At 42.6% G+C, this 18,391-nt stretch overlaps 1 protein-coding gene across 5 annotated transcripts; it reads right to left on the reverse strand.

The window, feature by feature from the left end:
* Nucleotides 1–708: 708 nt before the first annotated feature.
* On the reverse strand, nt 709–12,921 carry LOC116393455 (aryl hydrocarbon receptor nuclear translocator-like protein 2). 5 transcript variants are annotated; one of them, XM_031865813.1, is made up of 17 exons: nt 12,751–12,921; nt 8,572–8,665; nt 8,420–8,467; nt 8,288–8,329; nt 7,909–8,066; nt 7,739–7,821; nt 7,552–7,644; nt 6,652–6,766; nt 6,384–6,533; nt 5,238–5,472; nt 4,766–4,872; nt 4,431–4,581; nt 4,096–4,148; nt 3,884–3,995; nt 3,599–3,689; nt 3,116–3,332; nt 709–2,796 (listed from the first exon to the last, which is right to left on the reverse strand). In XM_031865813.1, the coding sequence occupies exons 1-17, from the start codon at nt 12,791–12,793 to the stop codon at nt 2,639–2,641; spliced, it is 1,950 nt and encodes a 649-aa protein (XP_031721673.1). In that variant the 5' UTR covers nt 12,794–12,921; the 3' UTR covers nt 709–2,638. The 5 variants fall into 5 exon arrangements, with proteins under 5 accessions (XP_031721673.1, XP_031721671.1, XP_031721672.1 ...); XM_031865811.1 differs by having other exon boundaries at nt 4,096–4,151; XM_031865812.1 differs by having other exon boundaries at nt 4,431–4,584.
* Nucleotides 12,922–18,391: the final 5,470 nt, after the last annotated feature.

The raw sequence follows: 18,391 nt of genomic DNA on the forward strand, positions 1-18,391 counted from the left end.
AACCTTAAGATAAGGATAGTTTTGTTTTTTAATCAAATTATTACCAGAAATAAATCATACATTAAGATAAGCGGTTAGAGATAATGAATGGATGTTATGGAGGTACAAATATAAGGAATAAAGTACAATATCATCCACATAATTCAGATTTTAGTCTCAAAAAAAGACATCTACTATATTTCAACGATGTGTAATTGCTATGGCCAACCTTTCTATTGTTAGTACAGATCTTAGCCTCCGGGAGAAGATAGACTACGATTCTATATTGGGCAACATCGTGGAGCAGCCTGCAAGCTGACACGATGCTTTCAAAATCAGTGTCTTCCTTTCCTTGTTTTTGTGTGCATTAACACCCATATTATACCAATATGAACGAACAGCCATGTTTCTTAAAAATCTGACCTCAGTAGTATCTAATATTTTATAGGTGACATGACAGGGATTCATATTTCCTGCATGTTTGATATTAATGCATTGTGTAAAGGCCAACAACTCTCTTCAATAAATATTTTTTGAAATAAATGGTTTGTGCCCCTTGTTTGTCCCTCTTTACCTCCGCATTGTTTCACTGAGGGAAGACTTTATATATCTGATTAGCAACGTAGGAGTTATGCACAAGATTCCTTCCTCTAGTAAAAACAACAGCTACTCAACGTGATGTGACAACATTGAAATTGTGGTAAAGACTAAATAGAACTAGGACCATTTATGAAAAATTGTTTTACTTTTAAAAGACTCCAACCTCCATTCCTCGGTACAGCAGATACATCAACGACAACTTTCACATACAAATATCATAGCGGGGCGTGTTCAACATGCTGTAGTGTCCATTACACATATATGGCTTTGATGGCAGCAGCAAACATCGCCCAACAGTTTTGCTTATAAAGCCAAAGAGAGCACATAAGCGCTTGATTTACAATTGGACCTTGTCAGACACGACATGTGCTCAAGGCAACACAATCACATTATGCTTTCAAGATTAGAGGAACCAGTGATATAACCAGAGTTTACAGGTGCCGCACACAGAGGCCCGTCACCGGGTTTAAAAGTGAAAACACAGATGACTGGCATTTATCGGTTTACCCAAGTTAGGTCATGAGAAAATAAATAGCTTGGTGACGTGATGATTCCTGATCGTGGCCACAACCCTTGCTTTTTTAAGGCTGATGAGGGGGTTAAAACTCTTCTCTCTGTTCTGCCTCTCCACTGATGAGTTTTTCATTTTGATCTTTGATTTTGACAACGAATGTAAAACAAAGACAAACAACTGCATTGATCCAGAATAGCTGTTAGTATAGGGATCTTCTTTTATAAGAGGCTGTTGCGGTAAAGGGACATTCAGGCATAGATAGACTGCAACAGTATCGTCGCCCTGGCAATACAAATACTATGGCTAATTTATGTGCAGTGTAAGGCTGTTCAAATAGTATGTTTGAGCCAACAGCAAGGATAAGACATGACACAACCAAAAAACATGTTGGCTTGTCCCTTGTTAAGAACAGAAAACATTCTCACATCCACGGTGGACCGCCCATACCTTATGACAACCCATATGAGTTCAGTGCACAATGGATTACCTTCACAGTCCCGTCTCTGAAGTACAATAAATATGTGATCACAGTATAGGCATACTAGGGCTCACTCCTTAAGTGCCCATTCAATATGAAACCAGACACTTTACCTCAAAGACCTCTAAAAACCTGTTTTTCCCTGTACCAACAGTTCACAAAGTAAAGATTTCGCCTTGAAAACACATTTCTGCTTTTGGTTTTGATAGCGTTAGCACTTATTCAAGCTAGCTGGTGAAGTTGTGTGTTGGTGGTGCCAGATGTCGGTCTCTTGTAATTTCTGTGGAAAAAAACTTTCCAACATGCTTTCTTATGAATTTCCAAACACGAAGACATTTGAATCATATAGAATTATTTTAAAAGACACAGTTCAAACCTTGTCTGTTTGCTTGTGCGAGCTATAATCTTCCAAACGGAGGATAACTGGAACCCTGGTGGTGGTGGGTGTGTGTTGGGTGTGGTGCGATGCCTGACGCATCTTCATTTTGGCCGATTTAACGAGTTTGTAATCCTCCATGAAGAGGAAAAGGGTTCCAGTTCTCACTGGACACAATATGAAGAAAACATGACTTAACGTGTGTCCTTTAAAAAACATGGAGCAATCAGACCACGTCCTGAGAGACATGCAGGTCATCACTGGGTACCAAAGGTTTGGCAGATGTCAAGAGGTTTGAGGAGTTTCTCTAGCAGCACTGCACATGGCAGGAGTCTGATTCTCCTCCAGACCTCGGCCCCTCAAGGGGGGCAAGCAGAGCGAGTCTGGGTTTAAGCTGAAGTGTCACTGAGGAAGACACTGAATCACCACAGGCTCCGCATACACTTTAACCTCACATTCTTTGATGCGAAAGCCGGGGGGGGCAACAAGGTGATCACAGTAACAATAATTCCCCTCAACCCTTGTTCAGCTCTCCTTTAAGTCCAATACGTCGCGGCCTATGGTACAAGTCCTGTGGGTTCAATTATGCAAGGCTGGCTCAGTCGGGCCACAGAATGAACAAGTGAACGGCCGAGTTCTCTGCGAGAGAACAACGCGAGAGGGCGTGAGACCTTGAAGACCGGGCATCCCTCTAGAAAGGCCAGTGTAACTCCTTGAAGTCCCCCGACTGACCCATGTTCACGTCCGTCTCCAGCAAGCTCATGATGACCGCCATGGCCGCCTCGTCGCTGCTGAAGCTGCTCAGGCCTGGCACCACCATGCTGTCCAAGTCCAGCTGGGACGGCTGGCCTGGGCGAAACAGAGCGAAGAGAAGAAAACTTTAGGGGGGGAAAAATGCACGGACGTTGTGGGATATTGTTTTAAATGAACCCGTTGTAGTGTCGTAAAAATTATGAAGGATTAAAGTGTTAAATTTCATGGAACATAGCTGGATTTTCCTCCTCAGAGCTGTTGGATAAACTAATTGGATCACCTGCTGATTAAGGGCCTGCAGCTGTGAAATGGTGGGTGGGGTCAACAATACAAAGACTGCAGGAGTTTAATTGACAATATAAAGTGTCTAAAGGTCTTTTTGAAGCCTTCGGACAGGCTTTTTGGGGGAGCGGACCTGAACTCTCAGAAGTTGCGCTGCCGGCGCTCGTTGCGGTCCTCGTTGCGGTCCTCGAGTCAGACTGGGACTGTGAGGAACTGCATGCCGCCTCCTCTCTGCTGGATGCCTGGAAGTCGTGCGATGTGAAAACACTGCACAGGGCCTTATGTTTCACCTTTCTCCACTGGAGCGTGTAATTAAACTCAGGAAAATAAGTTGTAGAAGTAGCCGCTGCCTTAATGTATAAATAACACACAGCATCATTAGCACAAACTGAAATATGTCAAAAATGGATTTCCCATACAAATTCCATAGACATTAATTTGAATCAAACCTCCTTATGTCACTAAAATTGACAATAAAAAAAAGAGGAAACACAAGACATGCACAAGACAACGATGTAGAGGTTTAAAGTCTCAGATTTTTTTTTATTATAAAATTTTAAAAATTGTGTAATTTGCCTCAGAGAAAATGTGCTGTCATGGTAAAGAGGACACTCACACTGGTGCTGGTTTGCGGGGAAACCAGTGCACATTTCTCCTGGGCCGGGCCAAACGGACTGGAAGCTCTGCTTGATGGGGAGGAGTTCATCCTATTTAGAAACAGGTCGGAACACAGCATGGGATCGGATTATTTTTGTGAAAATTCCATCTATTACCTAATTTAAATCCTATCACTATTTGATGTACACTACCCCGACATGCCACTTTTAACCCATTGCTCCGTAGGCTCTAAAAATATGTCCATCTAATCTCTCTCACACACTCACACACACACACACAGCACCTGTAGGAGTCGATGAGCTCATTTGCGATTTGGGTCCCTATGCTGCCCGCGTAGATCATTGTGCCCACACCGCTGGAAAGGCCGGGAATTATGGGTAACTGCTTTGTGTCCTCTGTGGAATAAGAAGACAGTAGAATCAACTGTTATGTTTTTTTTTTTTGTTAAATCACACACAAGAGATGAATACTGAATACACGGCATGCATTTCTTACCCTGAAGTGCTTTTGAGCCGCCTGCCTCCTCATCTTTTGTGTGACCAGGCCCCCTGCTGGTGCAAAGGAGTATTTATGATGCTATTAAATCAATGAATAAACTGTATAGCTGTGCTACGGCATCATGATGAGAAGCACAATGTGTGCATGAAATCAGCACAGAAACAAAGCTTTTGGACAATCAGCGTCATGCAAATTGTACCAAGATCTCATTGTTTTTTGCAGCTGTAAAACATGAGTGCAAAGCAATAGCTGAGGAGTTTGTGACAACACCGTCCTCCGATTGTGAGACAGGAGACACTTGTCCACATCTTCACGGATGAATCAATACTTACGAGACGACCCTGTTTGAAGACACGATGAACTCGACTTCTTTGGTCCATGGATTTGTGAAACTAAACCACTGACTTTGGAGCGAAACGTAGGAGCCGTACTTCGTTTTGAACTTGTAGCACTGCGTCTCGATCTTCTCTTTGCTTCGAAGAACTGCTAAGAGATATGACACGGGTGTTACAACAGAAAACAGCACAGAGGGTCAATTTGTTGAGCTTTTCCACAACAGAACACACAAGTGACGCGTTTTTTAAAAACACAGCTATCTTGTTTTTTGGGGGTACACTTGAAATCGTATTTCGGGTTAAAGTTGCCAACTGCGGTTGCTTTCCATCACCTTGCCTGTGTTTCTCTGCGAGGTGCCGCAGGTCGTCCTGGTGGAAGTACTCGTAACAGGACGTGCCGAGAACTTCCTGCGGCAAATAACCGATGACTGTCGTGGCTCTGGGAAAAGGGAGAGGACATGGAGGGAGTTCAGTTACTCTGGAGATGGAATGCTGGGTAAATGAGCCTCTCCGCGTGTAACATTCAGCAGTCACATATATGGGGAATTTAAATGATTCACTATACTTGTGGTATGAAATTACTTCCCAAAGAAAATGAGAAGAGATATTTATGCGATGCATAGCTCCTTCTGAGAAACAATGGCAAAGACTATAAGCAAGGATTATATGCACTGACAAAACTCTGGCTGCCAAAGAGTTCCTCCTCGCCACAACTCTGCCATTTCATTCTCAGCGGAACAAATCCATGACTCACGGCGGAGAGACCAATGGTTACTTGTGCAGATGGAGGGAGGGGAAACTCACTGTTGTTCTACAAAAGTGAACTTTCCATCGATGGCACAGCGGGTGACGAACTCAGAGGGCTTGATGGTGACATCTTTGGAAGGCTGGTTGGGCACGTGGGTGAGGAGGCGGCACACCGTCACCAGGCAGGTCAGGTTCGAGGTCTCCTTCTCGGCCTCGCCCTCCGACTCCGGCTGGCTGCTCGGCCAACTCCGCATGTATCCGGTGCAGTGGAGGGTACAGTATTTGTAAGTGTCTGCGGGCAGAAAAACAACAACTTTTGGATATTTGCACATATAATGTCCTTTTTTAAGTTTTGATTACCGTCTGCAAAATTGCACATTAATTCAATCAAACGTCTATCAAATGAAGGCATACATGCCCCAAAAATAATCTTTAAAATACAAATGTACGGTGTGTATATATATATATATATTGCAGTGCTGTGCAGTTGCAGATATAAGCCACTGTGTGGCACCACACCTCAGGTTTCTGTCACCACAACTGGAATACAGACATCGGTTACAGATCAGCAGCAAACCTCACCCCTCTGGTATTTCACATGGTAAACTGAGAATCCTTTTGAAGTACTCTGAAAAGTAGGCCACTCTTGGAGCAGCTAGTGGTCATGTGACCTGAAGGGAAGTGGAGGTTTTTCTGTCTCTAGCTGTGCATATTTATCTAACAGATAGCTGTATTTTACAGTTAAGTGGCTCCATAACATTGATCAGGAGTCCTACAACCTCATAGAGTAGCATTGAGCAGGTTCAGACGGAGGACACTGAATTGTTTCAGCAGATTAGCATCAGCAGTGTTTAATTCATGCTTCACAATCATTGGCTCAAACTGCAGCTGACATGTCACGATAAATCCACTTCAAGCAGGTGATCAGCGCGGCCGGTACGACCTCATTCTTCTTATTCTGCCGATACACATTCATGAAAATGCCGTTCCTTCCATCACCCAAACCCTCCTACTAATGCGCTTTATTTTTGTTGTTCTATTTATATTTGATCTTCATGAATGCGTTCATTATGGGGAACTCAGAGCAGAATCGTTGCTGCTGCATGGATAAATGTTCAGTTCCTTTACTGAACTGACTTGTAGCTAACAACCCACATTTCCCCGATGATGATGATGATGTCGTCGTGACATCATCAGACCCACCTTTCTTTTTGGGGGTACAGGGCAGCACGTGTTTGTCCTCCTGCTTCCCCGCCACCTGACTGTGCTTCATCCGACAGAAGAAGGATCTCCGCGCCCCGGTGGACAAGTGGGGCGGCGTGATGGGGGCGTCCTCCTGGACCTGAACCCCAGCTGCACACACACAGATGACGTACAACGTTAGCCGTCGGCTTTTCTCACTCGTCTTCTACTCTTTCACGTCGTGTTTTTTTCGACTTCGGCCGTTTCTCCGACCCGACAACAGACTTACTGGCAGCATCGATGAGGCGTTGGCAAGGGTACTCCGAAGACGACAGCTGCTCCTTCACCTTGTTGATGTCTTTGGGGTGGATGAAATTGAACAAGCTCTGCCCAGTCAGCTCAAACTGCGAATGCAAAGGACACGCAGCTTTATACAACTTTAATATCTAGGTTTTTGTTTACTTTGTCTTTGTTCACAGTCCAGCGACCAGTTGCTTGATTGTTGTCGTCACACCGCTCATTGTGTCGACATAGAGCGAATGCATTATGACTGTTAGAGAGTTGCTGCAGCGTGTCCCTGAGATCCCTGAGATAACACGTCTAGATAACACATGCTGCCCTGCAGACGTGGTGTCAGGTTACTTCAGAAGCTTTTCTTTGCTTTTGGTCTCCATTCCTCTCTGCTTGTCTGCAAAGCTGGAAAATGTGGACAGGAATGTCGAGCAGGTGTGGCAGCCAATCGCCACTCTGACAAAAATGTATACAGCTCAGAGACTGTTGGCCTCAGCTACTCAAACAGGACCATTAGTGCATAGGAAACAGATAACTGATTGTGTGCAAAGACCAAAAAACACACATATAGAATATGAATGGATTAAGTACAACACTATATTCCTTTTTTCACTTTTTACACCGAATTATTTAACTTATAATAATAAATAATTTATTGATAATTTCAGTTATATTGTTGACTGGTCTAATACAATTTGACTACATTTTGTCAGTTTTGTGTCTCCATACATGCATGCCCTTTTTTGCCTCATTCTGCAAATTGACATTCAAATGTGAAAAAAGGTCCAATTAGGGTACACCTAAGTTAAATGTTTGTCATCTCATTAAAGTAGTAAAGTAGCAGGATGGCCTGCTTTTTAATAATTGACGAGTGTGTGATGTAGAGGTGCAAGCATACCCGGCTGAGGTTGAGGATCTTGGAGACGGACTCTGAGATGAACAGGACTTTAGCCCGGTCACAACTTACGATTAAGAGGAAACCATCCGCAGCCTGGGAGGAAGGTCGATAAATGGACATATCAATACACAGATAGATGGATGTAGCGATCCCATGGGACTAATCGGGGTCGTACAGGAGTACCTACCCTGAGCAGAAGGTGCCTGAGGTCATCGTGAGGCGGGATTGAAGACTTGTGGGCGGTGTTTGTAAAAGCGCTGCTCGACCCAGCTGAAAACAAAAGGGAGGGGGGGGCTTTTAGATGGATCGGAATGGACGTCGCTGACATTTTAAATAAGCGGGTGGGTTCGGAGTTACCTTTGAGGACTTTCAGGTGTTGCACGGCCTTCCGCAGGACCGTGAGCTTGTCGAGTTTCCGAGCCATGGGCTGACAGGCGGGGATCATGGCAGCCAGCTCGTCGATGAGGTTGTTCATCTTATCCCTCCGCCGCTTCTCGATCTGTCGGTGAGGCTCCCTGCAGGCAGAAATCAGACAATCAGACATACTAAATCTATTTTGGGGGGAAATAATTACTTGGAGATCATAAAGCAATTATTTAAAAATGATGAGTCATTATAGTTGTTGTTTTTTGGTTTTAAACCTAGTCACATTACACTGTAAATGAGACCAATCAAAGGCCTAAAAGGCTTTTCAAGACACAGACGGCACAATCATTTCATGTCAAAATAGAATTACCTGAAGCATTGGATTTTGACTTGCTGATCCTCTTCCTCAGATCTACAAACAAATGGGATCAAAAATGTAATTCCTTCGCCAGTGTTCTCTCATAAGACAGCATGCGAACGACACCCCGAGGTGAGTGTGTACCTGCTGAGGTCGTCATCATCATCATCCAATTGGAAGTCGACGCTGTGCCTGTGAGAGGGGACATATTTTTGGTCATTAAATAATAAGAGGAATGCATGCATTGTACAGTACAGTGTGTCTTTCACTCCTCTTGCTGTGCACGGGTGCCTGACCTCTCCTCCATGTCTCCCTTCCGTTTCCTTGGCAACTCGACAGCTGGCAGCGAGGAGCCCGCTTGGTTGGGGCCTTCCTCCTCTGCAGCGAGATCTGATACGTGAAAAAAACCACAGAGATGTGAGGGACTGCGTGCGAATGAGTCAACCTTGAGAGAGCTCTGTGGCGCTGGCTTGTCGGGTGCCCTATTAATAATTCACCATGAATGAATGTGTGAACAGGACCTGCTCTGCCGCTGGGGTTTCTTGGGTTTGTTGCTCAGAGAGAATAACGAGAATTAGTCAAGACAAGAGTGAAGCGGATTCCGTTTCTTGTTAAGTGCAAATGCCTTGAACAGAATTTTGACATTAAATGAGGTTGTTACTTTTACTTTTCAAATGGCCTTAAATGCAGAAGTAAATACAAAAATGTGTATATTAATAAGCTGGTTGGATAACAGATTGCCAACATGGAAAACTGTGTGTCAACAACAAAGTCAATGCACCATGCTATGGCAGATATATTGGGCTAATTACTGGCAACAGTAGCACCCAATCTGGTTGGCGGTTTTATAATTGTTTATAAGTAATCATAGGAGTCAACGATACTTTAATAAATGAGTAGTATTAAAAACAGTTATATTGGACTGTTCAGGGCTCAACAATCAGACTTGCATGGGGCCAGTAAAATGCCACATGTCTAGTAAATCTAAGCCTTCGTATATTGTATTGTTGTTTTGCCTAAAACAACAGATCCAAAGAATGTGGAAGCAAATGAAGGCCAGAATTTAAATATTGTGAAATACCACTGAATTTATAGAAGTGAAACGTTTTAATTTGAAAACCATCCATTTGAATTTATGTTTGAATTCTAATTTCAAGCTTTAATTGAATTACATTTTGTTTTTTTGTACGGAAAACTTCCATTTTCTAAATGAGTGAATCCTAAAGAGTGTACTTAAAATGAATAATTAAATATTTATAAATTGCAGAACCCGAAGAATAAATCTAAAAGAGGGGAATTCAATGTGTTTCAATGCAGTTGTATTTGAAAATAAAGTCAGTTATGGTCACATTTCACAAATAGGTCAACATAATTATTATTATTATTATTAATATTAATGTTTACCATCATATTTAGTTTTTATTATTTCTTTATTTTAGGCACTCAATTTATTTTACTATTGACTTACTTAGCATTAACCATACTATTAATCACAGGCCTTGCTTTGCTTCCATGAAAGTTCTACAAAGCAGACATGTGCATAGATCTGCATCTGTCAATCCTAATGTTTATGGATGCTTGATGTGACTGTTTGTCTTATTTTTTTAAACTACAAGTTATTGTGGCACAGCTTTGTTACAACCGGAGCAGAACCCATCAATATTTGAAACTGTTTTTGTCCTCAAAAGCCCAACTTGTTTGTTTTTTTGTGAGCAAACAATCAATGAGTCATGAATGTGTTTGCGGTCGTGGGGGGGGGCTCACTCACTCAGGAATGCTGGTCTAAATGCTGGAAGACTTTAAAGGCTGATCCATGCATGCCTGCCAGAAACATTTCTGAGAGCACGACTGACAGAATTTCTCCCTTTCTTCTATCTAGTCTCTCGCCAAACCAACTCCCCCTCCTTACTCTCTCACACACACCGCAAACACACACACACACACACACACACACTAAAGGCCTTGGCTCGGCCTTGCTCTATTGTCATCCTTTCTTTCTGCGTGTGCGCTGGCTGATGGTTGCCATTGAACGGCCATTGAAGCTCTTGACTGTCCGTTTGAAGGCTCGTGAGAGTGAATCATAACATTTGCATGAAGCAGTATCACTGACCTACTTCCCTCTCAGGACTACCACACTTTAAATTGTGACATTTACATTTAAACGTGACTGTTGATTGTGACTGACCCGCATTCTCCTGCTTTTTCTCAAGTATGATACAAACTGATACAAAAAAAAAATGAACACAGATTTGAGCTGAGCAGATGAGCTGCGATGCCGAAATTATTATTAGTATTTTTCAAGCTATCCTCAACTTTTGCACAGCGATACATAAATAACACTTCAACAGTGACCCTTTCCACGGGGTCAAAGGTCAAACACAGCTAGCTTTGACAAACAGGAGGAACTTGTTGGGAACTTTAATGATATTGAGATTGAATTCCTCCGGAGTCTAGAAGGTCACCGCTGACGCAAAAGTGGAATGTGGGAGCAGACGCATTGCCAGCTCTCCCTTCTGCCTACCACACCTCTTCCGCAGTGATGCTGCACAACACGCCACCGCCTCTAACGTCACAGCTTTTCCTGTCTCCCTATTAGTGAGGAGCCCCCCCCCCCCCCCAGCAAGTGGATGACACAGCATATTACTGAAACGCAGAAACGTGGATGTACAGGAGCGTAACAAACTCGGTATGACCGCGTGGTGCGATGGGTGCGCGAACGATGTGACCTACATGCGTTTCCTAACAAGTGTACATTTCATTCCACTTCAATAACATTAATGTATGTAATAGTGGAAAGTAGAGTATGACCAGCTTTGAATTATAGACTTGATGTATAGCCAGGAAAAGTATGCAAGAATGCCAGGGAATGCAATGCCCTGAGTTGATGCAATACAAACCAGTACAAAGCTAATTCAGCAATAAAAAGTCAAGATTATAAAATGGCCAATAAATGCCAGATTGACAACTGCCAAACAAACATCAGATTGGAAAGCATAAAAACTATCTTTCCGATACACACACACATACATACATACATATATATACATACGTATATATATATATATGGAAAGATAGAAAGACAAACATATACCTTTCAAACTACAAACATAGCATTCATCACCTGTGACTCAAACAGCCAGCCTGCACAGTGTTTTTCTAAAGGATGGATAGGCTGCATTCACACAGCTATTGTGCAAAACCGTTCCGACTCAAGCACGCGAGAGCGCTTCCTTTTGTTGATATTCAGCACCGAATGGCTGAGTCAAGGCCACAGTTTCAAGATCCATCAACAGTGCCGGGATCCCTACCCTCAGCAGTTTAATTAACCCATTAGTGCTGCATGTTCAGACCACTAATGAGTTCCTATGGATGTAAACAGGGACTTTCTGGCTCTTCATTTGTGGTCTATTCCAAAATGCAATATCACATAACCTCTGTCTAGACTTTTCATTTTCAGAAAAACTGTAATAAGATATTTTGATAACACCTCATAATGATTTATATTCATATTGTAGGCTATTAAACAGCTGCATAGGGTCTTTCAATGTTTATGGCCCACTAAATAATATGTTCTGGTAGGATACTTTAAAGCGCCTTTGCTACTTCATAGAGTCTAGTTAATTTTTTTTTTAATGATTGATTAAGCAGACATCACTGTATTGTTTCTCGGTCTACCTCCCTCTGCTGCACAGTGAAGGCAGCGCTGCTCTACTGATCTACTGACCCAATTTTGAAAGAAGCTGCGAGAGAGAAAAAACACGGAAGCTCGTGGAACCACGTGACAAGCTAAGCTCCCCAAGGACGGTCTTGGTAAGGTTGGGCTAATACAAAATACCGGTTAATGGAAGAGGGTGGCGATAGAAAATAAATATGTTATATATTTTATTAATATTAGGGTGAAATCGTCACCATGGTTCCCTCCCGAGCAGGAACAAATCCCACCGTCCGCGCGCGTCCAATCGGAGACGAGCACGTTATTACGGAATAATGAATGAACGAGGCTTCGACCGTAGCGACATCACGCGCGGCACGGTCATGCAATCGGTATTTTTCGAGCACGGCACGTTATGAGGCAGGTTTCCTTACTGCTCCACTCCTCCATGCACCCGGTGCTGCAGATAGTCACCGTGACATTTAGCTAGTAGCGTAGGCTAGGTGGTGCCGATATAAGTCGCTTATGACATCAACGTCGGTCGCTTCAATGTCACAAAGTTGAGCTGAAGTAAAGCTAAACAAAATAAGCAACGTTATCTTGTGAAACTACGGCCCAATTGGTCGCATGAAGGGACTGGTGAAGCTCGGCAGTACTTTCTGGAAGCATTCTCCGCAGCTTTAGTTGTTATATTTGTCAAATGATGGGAAAGAAGCAACAAAAGCCATTGTTCCTCTCCGGTCATAATACTCGTAACGTTAGCGAGCTTCAGTGCACACAATAATGGCTGTCGTCCACTAGCGACCCGTCCCTTGGCACCTACCTGCCTGCCTGTCCGCCGTCCCGTCGGAGCCTCCGGCCGACATGCCTATAGACTGAAGGCGGTGTGCCCGGTGTTGACTACGGAGCGCCGCATGCGGAGCTACCAGCTGTAGTAGTAACAGAGGAGAGGGAGCTGCAGAGAACCGGGTGTTGTTGACTTAAATTTCTCCTCAACCTCCTCCTCCCGTATATTTCTTTTTATGAAGCAGGCGGGGTGGGGTGGGGTGGGGGGCAGAAAACATGAGGGATGGGTGAGAACGGACCACCCATGTCTAGGAAACAAGGAAACGTTCACACTTGTCTCCTCCTTCATCGCCTTTTTTATGCCCTTGTTTACTTGACAGGACACACGACGTTTCGCTAGGACAGCTGCTATGCACTCATTTCAGCTGGTCTCACTCATGAATCAGCATCCTTTTAATTAAAAAATAAAAGGGGAAAAAAAACATGTGAAATGTGTTTTTTATTTATTTATTTGTATTCAATGAACTGGTTGACCTAGTTTCAATGAACTGGTTGACCTAGTTTCTCTGCATGAACCTGGATGACCTTTGCACAATTATGTACGCTGCTTTAAATGTATGGTTTCAGAATAGTCTAGGATTTATTTGTATTATTGTATGCATTTTTGTGCGTTTGAATTTGCCGTTATAAAACATAAACATACAAATGTGACTGTTTTTACAGAATGTTCAAGGATATGTATTTAAGGTCGTATATCAATGATTGATCTAAGAAGGGATGGTCGAACTGGGCCGTCGGGGTTGGAATGATACCGTGACAACGCTGATCTAATAATCCGATTCATTTCTAATGCACGCCCTGCACCGACGGTGCCGGTGAGAGATTGATTCTTCTGTGTCGCGCGAGCGTCACCGATCCGACTTCGCTGATCTCTCGCTTTCCCACAAACAGAGCGGCGATAGGGAGGAGGACTCACTCTGTCATTGTTTCCTAGTATGTGATCAACACGATCACACTTCAGAATCAGAATCAGCTTTATTGGCCATGTATGCGTGCGCATACATGGAATTTGACTCCGGTTACACATTGCTCTCATTGTACATACATACATAGAATATACAATAAACAAGAGAAATATAAAAACAAGGACATTAAAGACAACAAAGTAGAACAGAGAAACTCAGCATAAACATTTAAGTACTATGTACATATAAATATATATCGAAGAATATATATGAGCATAAAGAACAACAACAATGACAATGGATTTGGGATATTAGTGCAGAAGGTGGTAATAGTGCAAATAGTGCAAATGAAGATGCAATATGTCTGATTAATTGTTCATCAGAGTGACGGCCAGTGGAAAGAAGCTGTTCCTGTGTCTGGTGGTTTTGGCGTGTAGCGCCTACCTTTGGAACAGCTTGTGACCAGGGTGTGAAGGGTCTGCAGTGAACTTTCCAGCCCGTTTCCTGACTCTGGAGGTGTACAAGTCCAGGATGGGGGGCAGGCTGGAACCAATGATTCTCTCTGCAGACCTGACACTCCGTTGTAGTCTGTTCCTGTCCTGTTTGGTGGCCGATCCAAACCACACAGTGATAGAGGAGCAGAGAACAGACTGGATGATGGTGGAGTAGAAAATAATCAGCAGCTCCTGAGGTAGGTTCAACTTCCTGAGCTGGCGCAGGAAGTACAACCTCTGCTGGGCCTTTTTCCTGATGGTGTTGATGTTGGGGGCCCACTTTAGGTCCTGGGGGATTGTGGATCCCAGAAACCTGAAGGTCTCCACAGCAGACATAGTGTTGTTGAGTATGGTGAGGGAGGGGTGGCTCCTCCTGAAGTTTACTTGTGGGTAAACCACGTAGACTGTACATAAGAAGGTACACTGTGGCATAAAAATAACCACATGGAAATAAACACGGTGTGATGTTTCGTATACAAGTTTAATATGACGCTATTTGAATTGTATTCTGTTTGAATAGCATGATTAAAGATATGCTTTTAAGACAAACATACCCTGAATAATTATCTGTGTCTGATATGGTCCTTCCACACAAAATAAAAAATAAATTACATAGTACAAAACTGTTAAAATAGCATCTACTTCAGTAAAGGTTTTTGTCCTCATGGCTACGTGGACTTCCTTCATACATGATGTCAAGTTATATACAATACTGATAATGGGACGATCAAGGGTGGCCAGCATATGGGACGATCTTGCTGCGTTTGACATAAATATATTTAGCATGTGTGATAGAAAATTTTAGTGTGCTAGTACATTTCTACTGTGATTTAGTACATGTGCCTTACTGACTAACAAAACTATATGCGACATATGATTGTGTACTGAGGAGAGTGGTAACAGGACCATATGGGGTGTCTCTGTCTTTGCTTTGATAAGGGGAAGTAACCAAATGGGGGTTGCAGTTTAACCAGAGAATGTGTGAAGATTCCCAGGGATAATCAAAGGTAACAAAGACATGTCTTTGTGTGTTTCCTCAGAAGAGGAAGGGGATGACTGGAGGATGTCAATGGGGAGCTTGATGAAACTGCTGATCAATTGTTGTAATGCAAATACCTGATGTCCCCCCTGCTGTGTGCAGAGATGCTTAAGAGCAGGAGACAAACTGAACTCTTGGCTCATCCTCTGCGGACTGAGTTGCAGTCAGTGTGACGGTGAAGCCTTCTCTGGCCAGAGAATAAATACTTCAAAGACAAACTTCTTTCCTCAATGTTTCTTGTTTCAGTATTCAGTATTATAGGACTCACTCGGTACTATTGAATCGTTTTTTGCCACCACACATAGTGACATGTTATGTTGAATGGGTATTAACATATCTAACATTATAAGAACTCCAATGGTGGGCAAACATGTCAATTTTTTTTACGTGCTGTGGCTCTGTGAGAATATGCTAACTTAAATATTTGAGTGAATAAGGTTTTCATCGTGAATTTCTAAAACACAACATCAATCGATGTCAAAAACGACTAAAGAAAAGAGTAGGCTAGTTTTGGGAAGTATTTCAATGGTGTCCTCAGTTAAAAAAAAGTCAAAGTGACACGTCTTTTCCAATACTGACGATGTTCGGCTCTCACCTACACAGTGTAATTCCAGGACTTTGCACGAGATTTTACATAAGACAGAAGGCTCCACGTGCCAACGAGATACGTGTTGACCTATATATTATATAACTCGGCGGTCACGTAGCGAAAGTTGGCTCGGTAACCCATTTTAAAAACCGTATGCAGATAAATTACAGTCCCCGTGCATTTGACCAACCCGGAAACGTCGTAAGTGGGCAGGAAACACGAAAAACGTCGCTCTGAGAAACTTTCAGGGGGATATTAGAACTATTTGAGGCAGTAGTAATGTTACTGATATTACAACGGCTATTACTTGTGTGTGGGACACTCAAGAAGAAAACAAGAAAAGAAAAAATCCCAACATGGATATATCTGCAGGCATGTGTATGAACTCATTGTGCGGCCATGATTTCATAGGTAGTGTGACCGAGCGTCCTGGGTTCGTGTATGAGGGCGGTAATAAGCGGAGCCGGGAGACCACACATCTCGTTCAGCACACGGCTTCTCTCTTTATTTTTGTCCCCCCCCCCTTCGACCAGAGGCGGGAGTTGCTTTACCTCTACGGCAACCCTGAATGGACATAACATCTCCAATACAAAACGATAACTATGACAGTCCGTTACAGTAGTACTGTTAAGTCCATATTGGAATTGCTTTCTTAATATCCTAAATTCAGCTCTTTTCCTTGCTTCTCTTGAGTGTCCTACACGCAATGGTTTGTTTTCATGGAGTTAAAAGTTTTACAAATAATTTAGCTTAAAATATATTTACAAATCACTTGAAAAACCTCCAATATCACAGTATAGCCTTTGTACTCCCATTTACAGCCTTTTCACATTCAAAACAATATAAATGGGCCGGGTTTGGCCCGCAGGCCTGTTTGTAGGGTCTGGAATGTCCAACTCCAGGTGGAACTACTTATGTGTTCGGTCTTCGTGTCGTTCCGCCTGTGACCTCACAGTGTCAGTACTCCGCCCAAACATTTAGATGTCCTAGTTTAATCACTGATGTGGTGGTGGATAAAATAAATTAAAAAAACATGGGGCAACTTTTAAACTGAGAAAAACAACTTTGCATAAGTGGAAAAGGGGAAATACACACAGAAGGTAAATGAGGCAGGAAGTTCAAATGCTCCGACAGCATTACACATCAGACTTATATTTGTATAAGAGTGTGTGACAATAAACATCTAGAAATATAATGTATGAATATTAGGCAATGTGTTATTGCTGTCAAATTCATTGTAGGAATGATTAAAAACAGCGATGTCTTTCACTGCAGCAGCATTTGATCCTTTGTTATGAAATCATCAACCGACCTCGGAGACAGCAGTTTGTGCTTTGACAACACCTGGAACAGCTGTGCGCCTCAGCGTCCATTCATAAGATCCCGATCAGCTGCACTCATATGCATCAGGAGCTCCTCTAGTGGCCTCAGTAGATCACAGCAACACACTGTGCTGCTTTAAAAACTATTTTTTTCTCATTGATTTGGTTAATCGGAGCTCTGTTTTGGAAATCCTTACTTTTTGTTCAATGCCTTTCCCAAACTTAATTTTTTTTGTCATATATATTCTTGTCTTCCGTGTTTTTGCCTCCCTGTTTGATAGTCAGCAGTGTGGAGATAAAACAGGAAACATCTGTATGAAAATACAACACACGCTATATTACTGTAAACTCAGTCAAGAGTAAATCCTACATTTGTTCAAATGATCATTGTGAGAGTATTTTGTTGCATCAGTGTACTTTTTCTGTTTTGTATCTGCCACATAGGTTTGTTGAGACTCCGCACACCAAACCTTAGATATTGTGATTAGTTCGTTTAGGACTGAATGGATTATGTTTACATCCCCTTTTAATAATGTGCTGTTGAGTTAATGTTTTCAAAGCGTTCTCCAGGCCTCCACACGTGTTTATGAGACATGCAGTCTTAACCTTGTGAACCACTCCACAATAACAAGAAAAAAAAGACTTTAACTGTTTAATTTCTATTGTTTTAAGCACTTTATCAACATGAAAACTCATGAATGAGAATGAATATATTAATGAGCATTTCCTCTGTCACTCCACAGTCAGTTTCCTTCAAGTGTCTACTCTACAACAATATGTACACAGCATTACACAAAAATACCTCACGACAGTCCTGTGGAGTTTCTCTGTTAAACCTTACACGTGAGAATCTTGAGACTGAATTCTTGCTTTAACAAAGGGGGGGGGGGTTATGAATTGTCCGGCTTAACTTGAATATTTCCTAAACTCTTCTCAACCTCGCGGGGAAATGAAGTCACAATAATTTAGCTCCCTTTAGATAAAGTGCCACAGTAATGGATCTCTAGTCATCTCGTACTTATGCTGAAGTGTATGGATGCCAAATGCAGTATTTACCTTCCAGTTTTCATCTAATGTTGAAAGGGGAAAAACAACAACACAGAACAGGAGTTTGACATTGAACAAGGTCACTCATCACCTCACAACAACAAAAAGCACCGAAATCTACGTGGTGAAAACTTCCTTCTCGTCCAGAGCAGCATCTCGCACGCGCGCGCGCGCGCACACACACACACACACACACACACACACACACACACACACACACAC

The sequence above is a fragment of the Anarrhichthys ocellatus genome, unplaced genomic scaffold (assembly GCF_004355925.1).
Source record: "Anarrhichthys ocellatus isolate YVR2014 unplaced genomic scaffold, GSC_Weel_1.0 scaffold33, whole genome shotgun sequence".
Classification (NCBI taxonomy): Eukaryota; Metazoa; Chordata; class Actinopteri; order Perciformes; family Anarhichadidae; genus Anarrhichthys; species Anarrhichthys ocellatus.

What these genes read in the sequence shown, in the direction of transcription:
- LOC116393455 (XM_031865810.1), bottom strand. Translation starts at nt 12,793, where the DNA reads ATGTCGGCCGGAGGCTCCGACGGGACGGCGGACAGGCAGGCAG. An exon ending in AAGGGAGACATGGAGGAGAG is followed by an intron (nt 8,468 to 8,571) that starts GTCAGGCACCCG and finishes CCCCTCTCACAG; the next exon opens with GCACAGCGTCGACTTCCAAT. An exon ending in AGATCCTCAACCTCAGCCGG is followed by an intron (nt 6,767 to 7,551) that starts GTATGCTTGCAC and finishes TTGCATTCGCAG; the next exon opens with TTTGAGCTGACTGGGCAGAG.